Source organism: Ovis aries, chromosome 26, assembly GCF_016772045.2.
Source record: "Ovis aries strain OAR_USU_Benz2616 breed Rambouillet chromosome 26, ARS-UI_Ramb_v3.0, whole genome shotgun sequence".
Taxonomy (NCBI): Eukaryota; Metazoa; Chordata; class Mammalia; order Artiodactyla; family Bovidae; genus Ovis; species Ovis aries.
Window position 1 is genome coordinate 21,238,989 of NC_056079.1, and position 17,299 is coordinate 21,256,287.

Genomic DNA, 17,299 nt, shown 5'->3' on the forward strand with positions numbered 1-17,299 from the left:
CTTTCTCTTTAACCACATTGCGGACTCTGATGAAAGAAAATTGCTTTCATCTCTATATACCAGGGAGCCTGGAATGGTCCCTTGTGGGCAATATAAATTCACTTAATGAAGTTCTAGTGACTTTATCTAGTCAGATGGTACAAATCCTTCACATTTTTGCTCAGACTTTACATCACTTCTCATTATTTCTTCCAGCTCCTCCAAGTGCTTTGGACAGCAAGCATATACTACTTTCGGCACAAATGTGTCCTAAAACTTTATCAGCTGTTACCCTGAAAATATGAACTCTTTATTGAACGAGGCTAACATTATCACATCATTGTAAAAATTTTTTATTTTACTATTCAAAGGATATATTATAACTCTCCAATTAAACCTTTCTGTTGTTTCTGGTATGGAAACAGTGTTACAGAAGGAAATTAAATCCTAGTTATAGGAAAAGTAATGGCATTAGTGTTAAGAAAACTTTTATTTTCTTCACAACCCTTCTTAGACACCATTTTTAGTGCAGGTTCTTGTCTGTACCATATGTAAGGATTCTTTCCAATTTCTGTGCTGCTTCCAAGTCTGGACCCATTGCTAAAATTGCATGCACTTTTGTCTACTGTAATTATTATTATTATTTTTTTTTTCTATTAGTTTCAATATTAAGGTTTATTTTCTTTTTCCTCCAGAGTGAGGTTAAGTAACAACTTAAATAATTTTCCGGATGTATAAATGAACATCCATTCGGAACAAACATTACTGCTTAAAAGTGGCTAAGAAATATTTTGCATGTAATAAATATATTCTATGTTTAGGTTAACAGGCACCATCTCGAGAGCAAAACAGTTTTTTTTAACCAATAAATAAATTACATTCAAGAAAACAAAGTGTTTATATCTGAAGTATGATATATCCTTAAATGTTTTTCTTCATATATAGCACCCAAACTTCCAAACTGTCTAGAAAGTAGCTTCTAAAATATAACCCATACCTTACGTCATAAAAATAAAACGCAAAAAAAATCAATTTAAGACAAAACTTACAGTTTATATTAATTCCCCATTCAATAAAATATCAATTGCCAATTTATTAAATGAACTGTAAATATGCAATGTTAGTGCTCAAATCTGAAATATATGTTTTCAAAAGTCACTCTTTCTCAAAGTATTTAAAATATTGCATCTCTGGTGGCAAACCTGAAAACTATCATTTTATTTCTCTGGTTTTCATACTTCCACTCTCAACCCTATCCTTTAATTCTTTAACAGTCAACCAGTTTGTTTACTTTTTTTTCTTTTTTGGAGTAAATTCACTACATCCCAAACACAAACACTGACAATACTCCTTGGTAAACAAGGAAATCCCAAAACAGTCCAAGCCTATAGCTTCACTCCCAAAGTGTGGCACAGGCTAAATGATAAGGAAAAAAACAATCAATGGCCCTTATTGATGCAATCAAAATGCTCCTGAGAGTCCACAACTGTTTTGAGAATTTGCTGATGTAATCCTGAAGAAAGTTTCAACACATTTTGCAGACAAATATCAGAGAATAAGTCTTTGATTAATAATTTTTCTATTTATTTCTGCCAAGGCGACTGAAAACACGAAAGCCTTTTCATCAGAGAGGTTAGCATAGATGTCAATTTCCTTTTCCTGTTTCTCTCTTTCTTCCTCATGTTTTTTGGCAGATGCACTTTTAGGTCTTCCTCTTCCTCGTCTGATATGATCTGAATGGCTGTTACTTCGAGACCTCTTTCTGTTTTCTAAATCTTTATTTACTGTAGAATTTATCTTCTCTCGCCTAACTCTCTCTGTTCGCCTCCTCTTGGCCTCATGCTTATTTTCTGTAGAAGATGGTGCTTTTTCTGGGTGTTTTGCATTTAAAAGTTTTCTGCTAATAAATATGTAACCACAGGGACATGATTTACATGCAACAGGAACCTGTTGGTCGCACTCGGGGCATGATTTGGTAGCCATCTTCACTTTCTTAGCTCGAGTTGCAGACATGCTTCTCTCAGGCGGCGGCGGCGGCAGCAGCAGTCAATTATTATTTTTAATACATTTAATTTTTTAGAGAAGTTTAGGTTCACAGCAAATTTGAGAAAAAATGTATAGAGATTTCCAGTGTATCCCAGTCCTTAGCCTGCTCCATTATTAACATCCCCTCCACACTGATACATTTGCTGAAATTGATGAATCTATATGACATCATTATCCCCCAGAGCCCATAGTTTACTAAGCACCCCCTTAGTATTATGCATTCTGTGTGTTTGGACAAATGTGTAATGACATGTATCCAGCACTATTGTATCTACAAAATAGTGTCCCTGCCCTGACAATCCTTTATGTTTTGTCACTCCATTGTGTCTGGTCTCTGTGACCACATGGAGTGAAGAATGCCAGGCTCCTCTGTCCATGGGCTTCTCCAGGCAAGAATGCTAGAGTGGGTTGCCATTCCCTTTTCCAGGGGATCTTCCTGACCCAAAGATTGAACCCAGGTTTTCTACATGGCAGGCAGATTCTTTACCATCTGAGGCACCAGGGAAGCCCCAAAATCCTTTATGCTTTACCTATTCATCACTTCCTCCCTCCAACCCCTAGCAATTGCTTATCTTTTTATTCTCTCCATAGTTTTACCTTTTCCAGCAGATAATACTATTAAAATTATACACTGAATAGCCTTTTAAGATTGGCTTCATTCACTTAATAATAACTATTTAACTTCCGAGCTACTGGCTCAGAAGTTAAAGCATCTGCCTCCAATGCCGGAGACTCTTACACTTTTAACTTCTGAGCTGGTAGCTCAGCTGGTAAAGAATCTGCCTGGGTTCTGGGTTTGATCCCTGGGTTTTGAAGATCCTCTGGAGAAGGGATAGGCTACAAACTCCAGTATTGTTAGGTTTCACTGGTGGCCCTGATGGTAAAGAATCCACCTGCAATGGGGGAAACCTGAGTTTGATCCCTGGGTTGGGAAGATCCCCTAGAGGAGAGTATGACAACCCACTCCAGTATTCTTGCCTGGAGAATCCCTAAGGGCAGCGGAGCCTGGTGGGCTACCGTCCATGGGGTCCCAAAAAATTGCACATGACTGAGTGACTCAGCACAGCCCAAAGTTCCTTTAGGTATTTTTATGGCTTTCTGACTAATTTCTTTTTAGTGCCTAATAATACTCTATTGTCTGGATGTACTGCAGTTTCCAGTCCTGTATCCACTGCTGAGTTTTCCAGATTTGTTGGCATATTGAGTGCAATGCTTTGACATCATCTTTTAGGATTTGAAATAGCTCAACTGGAATTCCATTACCTTCACTAGCTTAGTTTGTAATGATGCTTCTTAAGTCCCACCTGACTTACCACTCCTAATGTCTGGCTCTAGGCGAGTGATCACATCATTATGGTTATCTGGGTCATTAAAATCTTTTTTTTTTTTTTTTGTATAGTTCTGTGTATTCTTGCCACCTCTTCTTAATATCTTCTGCTTCTGTTAGGTTCATACCATTTCTGTCCTTTATTGTGTTCATCTTTGCATGAAATGTTCCCTTGGTAGCTCTAATTTTCTTGAAGAGATCTCTAGTCTTTCCCATTCTATTGTTTTCCCCTGTCTGAAAGTGAAAGTGAAGTCAGTCATGTCTGACTCTTTGTGACCCCATGGACTATAGCCAACCAGGTTCCTCTGTCCATGAGATTTTCCAGGCAAGAATACTGGAGTGAGTTGCCATTTCCTTCTCCAGGAGATCTTTCCAACCCGGGGATTGAACCCAGGTCTCCTGCATTGAAGGCAGATGCATTACTGTCTGAGCCATTGTTTTCCCCCATTTCTTTGCATTAATCACTTAGGAATGCTTTCTTATCTCTCCTTGCTATTCTTTGGAACTCTGGATTCAGATGGATATGTCTTTTCTTTTCTTTTTTGCCTTTTGTTTCTCTTATTTTCTCAGCTATTTGTAAGGTCTCCTCAGACAACCATTTAGCCTTGTTGCATTTTTTCTTCTTGGAGGTGATTTTATTCACCACCTCCTGTACAATGTTATGAATCTCTGTCCATAGATATTCAGGTACCCTGTCTATCAGATCTATTCCCTTGACTTTATTCCACTGTATAATCATAAGGGATTTGACTTAAGTCATACCTGAGTGGTCTCGTGGGTTTTCCTATTGTCTGCAATTTAAGTCTGAATTTGGAAATAAGGAGTTCATGATCTGAGCCACAGTCAGCTCCTGATTGACTGATGGTATAGAGCTTCTCTATCTTCAGCTGCAAAGAATATAATCCATCTGATTTCGGTATTGACCATGTGGTGACGTCCATGTATAGCATCTTCTCTTGTGTTTTTGGAAGAGGGTGTTTGCTATGACCAGTGCATTCCCTTGGCAAAACTCTGTTAGCCTTTGCCCTGCTTCATTTTGTACTCCAAGGTCAAACTTGCCTGTTACTCCAGGTATCTCTTGACATCTTACTTTTCATTCTAGTCCCCTATAATGGAAAGGACATCTTTTTTTGGTGTTAGTTCTAGAAGGTTTTGTTGGTCTTCATAGAACCCTTTAACTTCAGCTTTTTTGACATTGGTGGTTTTGGCATAGAGTTGGATTACTGTGATATTGAATGGTTTGCCTTGGAAATACACAGAGACCATTCTGTCATTTTTCTGACTGCACCCAAGAACTGCATTTTGGGGGTTTGTTGACTATGGGGGCTATTCCATTTCTTCTAAGGGATTCTTGCCTGCATTAGTAGATATAATGGTCATCTGAATTAAATTCACCCATTCCAGTCCATTTTTTTAAAAATTTTTATTTTTACTTTATTTTACTTTACAATACTGTATTGGTTTTGCCATACATTGACATGAATCCACCATGGGTGTACATGCGTTCCTAGTTCACAGATTCCTAAAATATTGATGTTCACTCTTGCCATCTCCTGTTTGACCGCTTCCATTTATCTTGATTCATGGACTTAATATTCCAGGTTTCTGTGCAATATAGTTCTTTACAGCATCGGACTCTATTTCCAATACAAGTCACATCCATAACTTGGAGTTATTTTCGTTTTGGTTCAGCCTCTTCTTTCTTTCTGGAACTATTTTCCCACTCTTCTCCAGTAACGTATTGGGCACCTACTGATCAGGGGAGTTCATCTTTCAGTGTCATATCTTTTTGCCAAGATATGTATATTGTCACCTTGCTTATTTAACTTATATGCAGAGTATATCATGTGAAATGCCAGACTGGATGAAGCACAAGGTGGAATCAAGATTATAGGGAGAAATATCAATAACCTCAGATCTGCAGATGATACCACCATAATGGCAGAAAGCAAAGAGGAACTAAAGAGCCTCTTGATGAAAGTGAAAGAGGAGAGTGAAAAAGCTGACTTGAAACTCAACATTCAAAAACTAGGATCATGGCATCTGGCCCCATCACTTCATGGCAAATAGATGGGGAAACAATGAGAACAGTTACATATTTTATTCTCTTGGGCTCCAAAATCTCTGCAGATGGTGACTGCAGCCATGAAATTAAAAGATGCTTGCACCTTGGAAGAAACAAACCTAGACAGTGTAATAAAAAGCAGAGACGTCACTTTGCTGACAGAGGTCTGTCTAGTTAAAACTATGGTTTTTCCAATAGTCATGTATGGATGTGAGATTTAGACCATAAAGAAAGTTGAGTGCCAAAGAATTTATGCTTTTGAGCTGTGGTGTTGGAGAAGACTCTTGAGAGTCCCTTGGACTGCAAGGAGATTGAACCAGTCCATCCTATAGGAAATCAGTCCTGAATATTAATTGGAAGAACTGATGCTGAAGCTGAAACTCCAACACTTTGGCCACCAGATCGAAAAACTGACTCATTAGAAAAGACCCTGATGCTGGGGAAGTTTGAAGGCAGGAGGAGAAGGGGACGACACAGGATAAGATGGTTGGATGGCATCACCTGCTCGATGGACATGAGTTTGAGCAATCTCTAGGTGTTGGTGATGGACAGGGAAGCCTGGTGTGCTATAATCCATGGGGTGGCAAAGAGTCAGACAGGACAAAGCAACTGAACTGAACTGAACTGAACTGAACCACAGTTTACCCATTGACCTACTAAAGGACGTCTTGGTTCTGTTGGTTTTGGTGGTTCTTAATAATGCAGCTATCAACCTCCATGTACGAGATTTTGTGTGGGTTTAATTCTTTCTCATGTCCATTATCATAACAAAAGTGTAAGCTGTCTGAAGTCAGCTTTCATCTTTTTGTTCCTTGCAGTAAAACAGGACCTGTCATAGAGCAGGTGCTTGGAAAACTTTTGTTGAATGGAGATTGTGTGGCACAGTGAATGGAATGAAGAGGCACTTACTCTACCACAGATCACTTGCTTGCTTTGAGAGAGACTACATAAAGAATTTCTAATTCAGGGTGATCTATTATCACCATCTCATGGAAGCCATTATTTTCAGAAGGCATGGTGATAGCTTTGCTGTATTGAAATAGATTGTAAAAGCTTTGGCTTGAAACTTGGCTCCTCAAACAGAGAAAGCATAATCAAAAATTGATAAACTTGTAGGGAAACAAAAATGGGATTCAAGATTTTTTTCTTATTCTGCAAAGGACAAGGGATTTTTGGATTGGTCTTTAAATCCTCAAATAACATTTTCTTCTCATGAGTAAAAGGAAAAAAGGAATGTATATTCTTTTTAACTATTCACTGGGGAATTCTTTCAAAATTGCAGTTGTCATACTATGGTTCTTTGATCCAATTTTGAGAGCCCAATCTGTTTTATCTTTCAGCTTCTTTTCCACATCTATGCACACCCCCTGCCCCTCCCACTCCCAGGATATCCAGTAAAAATTTCATAGAGAAGAACGTTGCATATATTTGAAATATGGCCTAAATGCAATATTATGTAACATTGTCCTAAATACATGCACATATGGGCATAGGTTTTGTTTCCATAAATGAAATCCCACTGTTCAAATGCTAATTCTGAAATGCTTGAACTCCAGTTTTCTACGGCACATTATCAGAATCTTCAAAATTATTAAAGTAGGATGCCAAAATGCAGTGATTTTTCCTTTTGTATTATAATATGGTTTACATTTAGTTTTGTTAGTATATGTATTATATACATTAATGGAATATCTACAAGTCAAAATTTGTCCCATAAAATTATCTAATTTAGGATGCTAATCACTGTGTCTTCCAATCATCTCTGCTGAAGCAATGTGTTGTAATAGTTACGCCTCATGTAAATGGTGACTTTTAGTTTATCAGAATGCAGGAGAATGTTTTTCTCTGCACGTTTATACTGATTCAGAAAACTTGAATTATGAACATGCTTGCAACCTGACCTTTACATTTTCTTGAATATATTCTAAATGAACAGAATTTGGAGGATGTACAGACCCTTAAGTGCCACGAAAGTACATGATTTTAGGTGAGTAATGTGTGAGGGTTTAGATATGCCGTTCCTAATTGCATAAATAAAAGTACCTATTCCTTGCATCCAGGAAAGGACAACTGAAGCTATTTGTAAAACAGTCACCTCTGAGATCAATATACTTAACATTATTTACAGGATTTACATTTTATCCACTTGAATCAACATGACTGAAGGCACCAAGGAAGCAACAAGCAAGTTTGTTTGGAAAATGTGTCTTTTATGAATCTGACTTCTACTAATAAAGACTTCAGAAAGAAGCAAAGAACACCAGTGACTTTTTAACCTTCATGAAGGCTATGGAATTGCTAGAGTCCAAAAGATGAAAAACAAAAAAAAAACTATTTAGGACAACCTCATTCTGAATTCTGATAGAATTAAATTTTTCTTATAGTTATGATTCAAATTCTTCTTGTTTGACCAGTCAAGGGACAGTTGTAGTCATATCTGACAATCTCTAGAAGTAGAGAAAAACTGTTAGGCAGCATTGAGTAGTAGTTAGAGTCTGAGTGCCTTTATGCTTTATTTACTAGCTGTGTGTCCTGGATCAAGATTCTTTATCTAACTGTGCCTTTATTATTTCACTTTAACATGGAGGTAAAAACAATTCATACCTCCTAGGTCTGTTATATAGAGTAAATGTGTTAATAGATGTTACATGCTTAGAATACTCTTAGACACAGAGTAAGCTAAATGAGTGCATTTTCAATAAAATTATGAATTTGTACTGTTACTCATTCCCTTCTCTTTCTTTAAGGATTATGATCACAAATTATAACTAGTATATAAAACAAGGGATGTTAATTTGATAAGGACAAGGAATTTAATACATTTTTAAATTTGAAGATACCATCTTATATTCAGCCTATCTGAAATAGCAACTATCTCTTGCAGGACCTTCAGATTTATTAATGTAATTCTGTTTTCTTTTATGTAACTTCTCTGCATCTTTACATATAGATATTATTGTGTATAATTAGAAGATAAGATGTTTACCTACAAGTATTCTTGAAAGGCAGAATTTTACTCAGAATGTGTCAAGCTCAATGTAATTTATTCCATAAAAAAACAAAATAACATTATATGGCAGCTTCTCTGAAAGTATTCCTTGATTTATTTGATCAAAGACAAATTTTGATTGTAACAAAGGATTCTTTTTAAATCAACAGTCCCTAAAATAACTTTTCCATTTGTGTTACATAAAGCATTAGGCTGCTGATTAGAATTAGGGAGGAGGTTCTATAGGGAAACAGTCCTACACTGAACAAAGAAAGTATATATTAGTTTTATTCTAGGACTTCCTAAAATCTTTAAAAGTCAGGGCACATTATTATTCCGTAATATATGGATCAAAAACTTGTTTGTTCAAAGATGTCTTTGGGGCAGCAAGGCAAATACAAAAATGTGAGGCTAGGGTTTCATAGAGACACAATAATTTGGGGAAGCTGTCATCGTGGTGATATACTGTTCATACAAGGCAGCAGAGACTTGATTTTAGGTGCAAAACAATAAGGATAGCAATTATGCTTTTTTGTGAGTCTGTCAGTGGTGCCACCTTTGCCCTCTGAAACCATTCTCAAAGAGGGTTAAAAGGATATGTGCAAGTGTGCGTGCATGCTGAGTTGCTTCAGTCGTGTCTGACTTTTTGCGACCCTGTTGTCTGTAGCCCACCAGTCTCCTCTGTCCATGGGATTCTCCAGGCAAAAATACTGGAGTGGGTCGCTGTGACCTTTTCCAGGGAATCTTCCCAACCCAGCGAATTAAAAGGGTATAATAACCTGCAGTAAGCTGCTGATTTCTGAGTAACTTGTCGTAGCTCTCTATATTATACATCATGTGTCTCTTCAGAAAAGAGAATTATAAAGTGGTAAGGGAAATCCTCTATTGAACTGTATTTCAAAGCTAGAGTTTCTTACAAGAAATAGCTAAGTATAAGACAGAAATTCTGCAATGCCTTTAGTTGTGTAATGCAGGGTGGTTCATGGAGACAATAACTAAAGCAGATGAGTTCCAGAAGCTTTATTAGGGAATGGCTTGGACAGTACATTGCTCCAGCCAAGCTCTGATTGGCAATCGAGTCCCTTTTATAATGTCACAGCTGTGCGCTAAGCTCTAGTGGTATCTGCACACAGCTGGGATCTGCCTTTGACAATATATATAAATGAGAATCACTCTCCTTTTGTTTGAACTTCTTCATGCCTTACTTTGGGACACAATAGCAAACTTTTGGTCTACAAGTTTTTATCTTAATCTGTGATTTGTGTTCCTTTTGTTTCCAGAACAACCCACTACACAGTCATGACAAAATCCCCTGAGGATGATTGAAAAATTAGGATTCTTCCTTCACCCAGAAAATGTCAATGCTTGAAAATTAACAGAAAATTGGAGAACATTCAGAAATCATGTCTTGTTCTCATCTTAGGTATTTTCTTTTAGAAAAGAGACAAACTAGTTTTTGCAATGTTAAAACGAAAAAAAAAAAGCAGGTAGTGTGGTAATCCCCCACTCCTTTTTGAATGAACCTGGAGGCAAATTTTGATCATTCGAATTAGATTTTGATAGAAACATTAAAAATATAGGTTCTTTATATGAGCCCTATTGGAGTACCATTGATGCTTAACAACTGGACAATGTTGCTTTAAAGGATAGTCTACAAAGTAAGTGCTTATGACCTTTGATATTTTAATTGTATTTATTTAAGCTTTTAGAATTACCTTTGAAGAGACAAATTTTGACGCTAAATACACTATCGTTCTTGTTATTCAGTCACTAAGTCGTGTCCAACTTGACTCTTTGCCACCCATGGACTGTGGCACACCAGGCTTCCCTGTCCTTAACTGTCCCTCAGAGTTTGCTCAGATTCATGTGATTTAAGTCAGTGCTATTGTCTAACCATTTCATCCCCTGCCACCTTCTTCTCCATTTGCCTTCAATTTTTCACAGCATCTAGATCTTTGCCAGTGAGTCAGTTCTTCGCATCCAGTGGCCAAAGTATTGGAGCTTCAGCTTCAGCATCAGTACTTCCAGTGAATATTCAGGATTGATTTCCTTTAGGATTGACCTCCTTGCTGTCCAAGGGACTTTCAAGAGTCTTCTCTAGCACCACAATTTGAAGGCATCAATTCTTTCGTGCTCAGCCTTCTTTATAGTCAAACTCTTACATCCATACATGACTACTGAAAAAAAAAAACCTTAGCTTTGCCTATACAGACCTTTGTCAGCAAAGTGAAGTCTTCAATTTTTAATACGCTGTCTTGATTTGCCATAGCTTTAGCTTTCCTCCCGAAGAATAAATTGTCTTTTAAGTTCATGGCTGCAGTCATTGTTCACAGTGATTTTGGAGCCCAAGAAAATAAAATCTGTCACTGCTTCCACTTTTTCCCTACTTATTTGCCATGAAGTGATGGGACAAGATGCCATGAGCTTGGTATTTTAAATGTTGAGTTTTAAGTCAATTTTTTCACCCTCATCAAGAGACTTGTTAGTTCCTCTTCACTTTCTGCCATTGGGTTGGTATCATCTTCATATCTGAGGTTGTTGATATTTCTCTGGGCAATCTTGATTCCAACTTGTGATATACCATACTCTGTGATGGTATGCTTCCATGGTTTAAAGCACCAGGTAAAATTTACATATACGAATGAAAAAGTAAGATTAGTATATAAAAGCATATATTAAGTAATTTCCTATAAACATTTCTAAACATTACAGGTTGGAATTACTTTATATGTATAGATTTATAGGAGCAAGATTTAAAGAGACAAATGCTTATGTACAATCTGGTGTTTTCTCACTAATTTCTAAACTTAAATATTAGAAAATGTTCCCAAACTATTTTTTTCTCCATATCAAATTAAAATGTGGTTTTAAACCTAAAACCCAAATAAACTCTTGGCTGTTTATAAGATCTTACATGATTTATTAGCAGCTCTGGAATTTCAGGTGTTGGGTTATCATCGGATCTCTAGTGGATACTCAGAAAATTGGGATCTCAAACTAAAAAGCCTTTGACAACTATCTGCTTTTTTTCTCAATCTGTGGTTTCCTATACTCTCTTTCATCATCTTTTCAGCCTCTCCACCTCTCACCTAGCCCAAGAAAAACTGCCTGAGGAGGAAAGGTTTTATTTTCCAGGCTTTTCTGCCCTTTGAAACTGTAGCAGAGAGAAGAAAGGAGGCAAAGATCCAATTATGTGTCTTCAGGATGACAACCTGAAACTCATGTGTCTCCCTTGGCTCGATGAGAAAAAATATATTATTTCTCTCTTGAAGGATGGAGAGAAATGTGTAGTGGATACAATTGACCCTCTCGGTCATGTGCACACATGAAGCTCACATTATTTTTTTCAACTTGCTTATACACTTTTTGATTTTGAAGCTCAAATGTCTTAGAGCATCGATTCCAATGGAATCATGGATTCCATTTCATTCTAATAAACTTAGTCCAATAACATTATGCTAAATATAGTCATTAAAATGTGTCTAAGTATGCCATTAACTCTAGATCGTATTCTTCTAAGTTATCGTCTAGTTAAAACTTTTTGGCTTGAATTTTCATTCCACTTTTACTTGATAATCGTGTTTCAGAGACTTGCACGATCATCCTGATCTTACTGCTTCCTGCCCTGAGAACCTGGTCTCGGTTTATCCTGCTCTTCTTGTCTTTTACCTGTAGCACTCACCTTCTTACATCTTTTATGAACTAATTGTTTAATGGCTTTTATTTACTGTCTTCACCTCTTCTCGTGGTAGAGAGTAACTCCATGGAGCCAGGGAATTTTGTCCATCTTATCACAGATTCATCCAAAGCATCTAAAAAATGCCATAGTAAATACCTGTACAATGAAAATCTATGTCTCAGAAATGTCTCTTCAAATTTATACCTCTCTAAACAATTGCAATGGTTATTTTCATTTCCAGTTTATATAGATAAAAGCCTCAATTTCACTCAAATTTGTTATTATTTTGTTACCATCATATTTAACATCATCAAAAGCAGAATTTATCAAATATTTCTTTGTTTGTGGTACCTGGTTATCTGCAAAGTCCCATAGTTGAAATCTTTGTCATATATGTCCGAAATATACTAATATGCAAAAAAGTATGTTGTGGATTGCATATCCAATGTTGTTGGACATATGAAAGCCCCAGAAATTGAAGAATGATGTTCAAATTGAAATTTTAATTGCTCTATTTCCAAATTCTTGTGCATTAATAATAGCTTAGACATGATTCAGCCCTGATTCTGTATTCAAGTCTCTATAAGCCTCTATGTAACTTGGAGGGTCAGTGATCTTATCAAAACAGACTGTGAAACTTTTTCCTAGTGCTGGAAAACTAAACAAAGTGGGAAAGCAAGTCAAGTCAGTGTTTAGAAAAGGGGAGACTAGTTAGTGTTTCATATTATGACAGGCTCACAGGCCAGGTGAGAGTCTCACATAAGCTTTTTGTCTATTATTTAGTACTTCAGTTTTGGGCAAACTGTATGCTTCTCGAATTCATTATAGCATGAGATCATAAAAAGAAAAGAAAAAAAGCACAAACTTCCAATCTGTTGCATACCAGTGTTTTAAAAATAGGATAAAATTGTTGCATCAGTTTTGCTGTAAACTTCTAAATGCTTGCTCTTAATTTCTTTGCTAATGTTTTTGAATTGTAACAAATAGAGCAGACAGTGGCATTAGATTGAGGCATGCACTTTGAGGCATTAGATTGAGTCACACAGTGACTGTCTGTTAATGGCCCATCTTAGCATCCTGGAACAAAGAGGAGTCCAGGCAGAAGAGGCAGGCAAGAAGGCAAGAAGGCACAGCTGTCGGCATGTTATTGTCTCCCACCTGAGGGCAGAATGTAAGTATAGTCACACTTCTTCTGCCCAGTGAGGAGGCTCAACAGTAGGTACTCCCTTCTAAGACCTAGTCACAAACCAAGAAGCTGCTGGAGGAAGCCCATGAGGTCTGCCACTTGTGCCCCAAAGCCAAGAACTTGTTTGACTTCATAGAAGATGCTCTCCCCCCAATGCTATTTAATCTGTTCCATGTCCAGTGTTCAGCAAGCTTGATCATCTGGTTTTCCAGCTCATAGACTAGAAACAGATGATGACAGCTGGCAGTAGGAAGAAATAGCTGTTATTGTTTCCAGACAACTGGAAGATTTGATAGCTGACTGAATAATCAAAGGGTGAAGGAAGTGTGCACCATAGTCTAGGACCACTTAAGTGCTGACAATTCCTATCCGCCTGTCCACAGCCTACCGCTCAAACACAGAAGCAGTGTGTTTTTTTCTTGTTGTGTGCTGGCCGTGAACCTTAAGTTCCTTAAACTCTCCAAAGCTTCACTTTCATTCATGAAATTTCTTTTTCATAGACTGTTGGAATGTGAATTAATATAACATATATTAAGTACTTTGCAACTGCTAAAATACTAATAGCTATATCAATGAAAGTTATTATAATTGTTATTTCTATGTTTCAGCCTACTGGAATTGTGTTATTCAGTATACTAATCCTGTATCATCAGTATAGGTGAAATTTTGTTCTATTGTTATTGAGAAATGATTTCATCTAAATCTCTTAACATTTTGCCATGAAAACAGTAGATTTTACTGATTGAAACTTTCACTTATCCCATCCCATAATAAAGAAAGTCTAACAACTTTATTATATGTATTTTTGAACAAAATTAAAGTATATATAAATCAGTTCTAGTAATCATTGGTATAGGAGGCCTCATTTCCTGACAATGACTAATAGTAGAATTTGGAATTGCCAGTGTTGCCTTGATCAGTTCACTTGAACGTTCTATAGCCTGTCTTGCTATGAATGCAAGTACAGCCCCCTCAGGGCTAATTCATGGTATTATTAAAATCAAAATATGAAAAACAGTTTGCATACAAGATTATGATTTCATGGTATTACTTTATTTCTATAACATGGGATCATCAGTATGTTTCTTGGAAAAGTTATATGTGAATTTGTTTTGAGAGAGAGTGAGTAATGTTTCCATAATCCTAAAGAATCACAGGGGGCCTTCCAGGCAGAGGTCAAGATGTAGGTAGTCAGTTAGAGGCAGCAATACTCATTTGCAAGTTCCAACAACAATGACATAAAGATGTTGGAAGCCTTTGGCAATTAAAGGACGGCATGGAGACAAATCCTAATCAGAAGAGAATTGGAAGTCTTCCAGTAGAGAGCCAGACACGCATTAACAGTTCAAATCACATGGAGAATGGGTGGTGTTCTAGGCAATCTGTTAGTTTCTTTCTCCTCCTAAATCCCTCTGTAAGAATTTTTCAGCAGATTTTGAGAGATCTCAATTTCTAGCCGGTTGCTGAAGAGAGTGGGTCTTGTTAATACACTTTTTGACTTATAAATTGAAAGTCAGAAGGGTGTACAACCTCAGCTAAGCCAGGAGATTCTGATCTTTGTGCAGTGATTGAGGTTCTTAAAGACAAGTCTGAACATGCCTTCCTCCTATGTATCTACCAGATTGTCTGACATTCAGGAGATTTGAGGCAATATTTTGTCCAGTATATAATGCCAAGAGGTTTGAATTCTTCATCCATTTCAGATCTAATCAAATTAATTACATACAAGCATACAAGCATAGCAGTGTTTTAATTTAATACCATTTTTAACATGAAAATGAAAGTGAAAGTCTCTCAGTTGTGTCTGACTCTTTGCGACCCCATTGACTATAGAGTCCATGGAATTCTCCAGGCCAGAATACTGGAGTGGGTAGCCTTTCCCTTCTCCAGGGGATCTCCCCAATCAAGGATTGACCCCAGGTCTCCTGCATTGTAGGTGGATTCTTTACCAGCTGAGTCACAAGGGAAGCCCATTTTTAACAGGGCCAACTTTCAAAATAAAACCACTCCTACTGTTGAACTATTTTATTCATTCTACTAACATTTAAATGCAAAGCATTTTATGCAGACGAACTTTCTGGGTTGAAACACTGGCAAAGGTCCAGGCCTATATTACATCTCTTTAGCCAAATCTTGAAATATTGATGGATTTAAGTATTTTCAAAGGTCTTTTTGAAATGAAAAAAATGCAATAATTCTGAGTGCTTAGGCTATGATTTGATTTCAAGAAACCAAATATTTTAAAAATGTAGGTGCTTTTTCTCAAATTCACTGAAATGATTACTTTTAGGTGAATTTTAAAATTTACTTCAAAAATGATATAAATATTGAGGTGTTTGTTTGTAGTAAGACTACCTGAGGAAAAAATCATTTATAGAGAGAGCAAGCTTGAATATTTTAAATAAGCACTGTGATATTAATGACTTTTCATTGTTTATTAAGATATATTAGCTAGGAACTTGACACCTGGACTGCTGACCATAATGAAAAGAAGTATTTTGTAGCTAAGATAAATTGTAATCCATCCTGTTGATTATTGACAATGTCAGTAATATTTTATATTGCCCATTCACCCACCATAATATAATTGTGTATTTATTTGAGATAACTTTAAAAGTTGAAGTTACTGTTTTTTCGTGTTGAACTGACAGTGGATATATTTTCATCAAGAATAATAGTAAGAGCTAGAAGCCTTGACAGTGTGCAAGAGAGCATCTCCTCACATATACATGCCCCTGTCTCCAGCCTTCATCCTGACTTCAATTCTAAGTGAGATAACCACTTAATCAGTGTGGGAGCTTCAGCTGCATGAGCCTGTTCCTGTACTGTTCAGTGTGACAGAAATCTCCAGTTACTAAGGCAGTGTGCACCTTGGATGAGTCAGAGGTGAAGTGTGTAGGAGTTTTAATTGAATTTGAATTGCATCAAATCATTTACACTGAGTCAGTCAAGGATACACTGCTGATGTTTGATGTATGAGGAGTATACTTGGAGGGCCTTCCAGGGTAGCGTGACTCAGCAGACATAATCCCCTCATTCGATAGCATGGTGATACCCAATCTGGTTTGAGGAGCCTGATCTCTTCTAAAAATTACACTGACATTGATGTCTGCAGCTAGAATCCACTTTGGTTCCTTTTATACACTCATAGACTATATTCATTTGTTTAACAAGTTGTCAAGGCAATCATATATGCCTTTTAAAATATCATAGCACTTAAAAAATAATTTTTATTAGAATATGGGGCTTCCCCGGTGGCTCAAATGGTAAAGAATCTGCCTGTAATGCGGAAGACCTGGGTTTTATCCCTGGCTTGGGAAGATCCCTTGTAGGGGGGCAGGGCAACACATTCCAGTCTTCTTGCCTGGAGAATCCTCATGGACAGAGGAGCCTGGTGGGCTACAGTCCATGGGATTGTAAAGACTTGGACACAACTGAGCGACTAAGCACATAAGAATATAGTTGCTTTTGTTGTTTTTCAGTCGCTAAGCTGCATCTGACTCTTTGAAACCCCATGGACTGCCACACACCAGGCTTCCCTGTCCTTCACTATCTCTTGGAGCTTGCTCAAACTCATGTCCATTGAGTCGGTGATGCCATCCAACCGTCTCCTCCTCTGCCACCCCACTTCCCTCCTGCCCTCAATCTTTCCCAGCATCAGGGTCTTTCCAATGAGTTTCCTCTTGGCATCAGGTGACCAAAGTATTGTATTATACTTGCTTTACAGTATTGTATTATTTTCTATTGCAAAGTAAATCAACTATGTGTATACATATATGCCCTCTTTTTTGGATTTCCTTCCCATTCAGGTCACCACAGAGCACAGAGTAGAGTTCCCTGAGATATATAGTAGGTTCTCATTAGTTGTCTATTTTATACATAGCGTCGATAGTGTGTAGGTTTCAATCCCAATCTCCCAATTCACACCACCCCCTTTCACCTGTTGGTGTCCTTTCCCATCTTGTCTGTTCTCCATGTCTGTGTCTCTATTTCTGCTTTGCAAATAAGATCATCTGTTCCATTTTTTT

General features: G+C 37.2%; 2 protein-coding genes across 2 annotated transcripts in view; one reads left to right on the plus strand and one right to left on the minus strand.

Annotated features, from left to right (window-relative positions):
• SGCZ (sarcoglycan zeta) overlaps window positions 1-17,299 on the plus strand; it is a 1,131,902-nt gene that overhangs the window by 206,555 nt on the left and 908,048 nt on the right. The gene's annotated exons all lie outside the window — the stretch shown is intronic.
• On the minus strand, window positions 1,008-2,020 carry LOC101122163 (UPF0547 protein C16orf87 homolog). Its single transcript, XM_004021738.6, has one exon. The coding sequence runs from the start codon at window positions 1,990-1,992 to the stop codon at window positions 1,528-1,530; it is 465 nt and encodes a 154-aa protein (XP_004021787.1). The 5' UTR covers window positions 1,993-2,020; the 3' UTR covers window positions 1,008-1,527.

Bases quoted from the DNA above. Each gene is read 5' to 3' on its own strand.
- LOC101122163 (XM_004021738.6), bottom strand. From the start codon at position 1,992: ATGTCTGCAACTCGAGCTAAGAAAGTGAAGATGGCTACCAAATCATGC.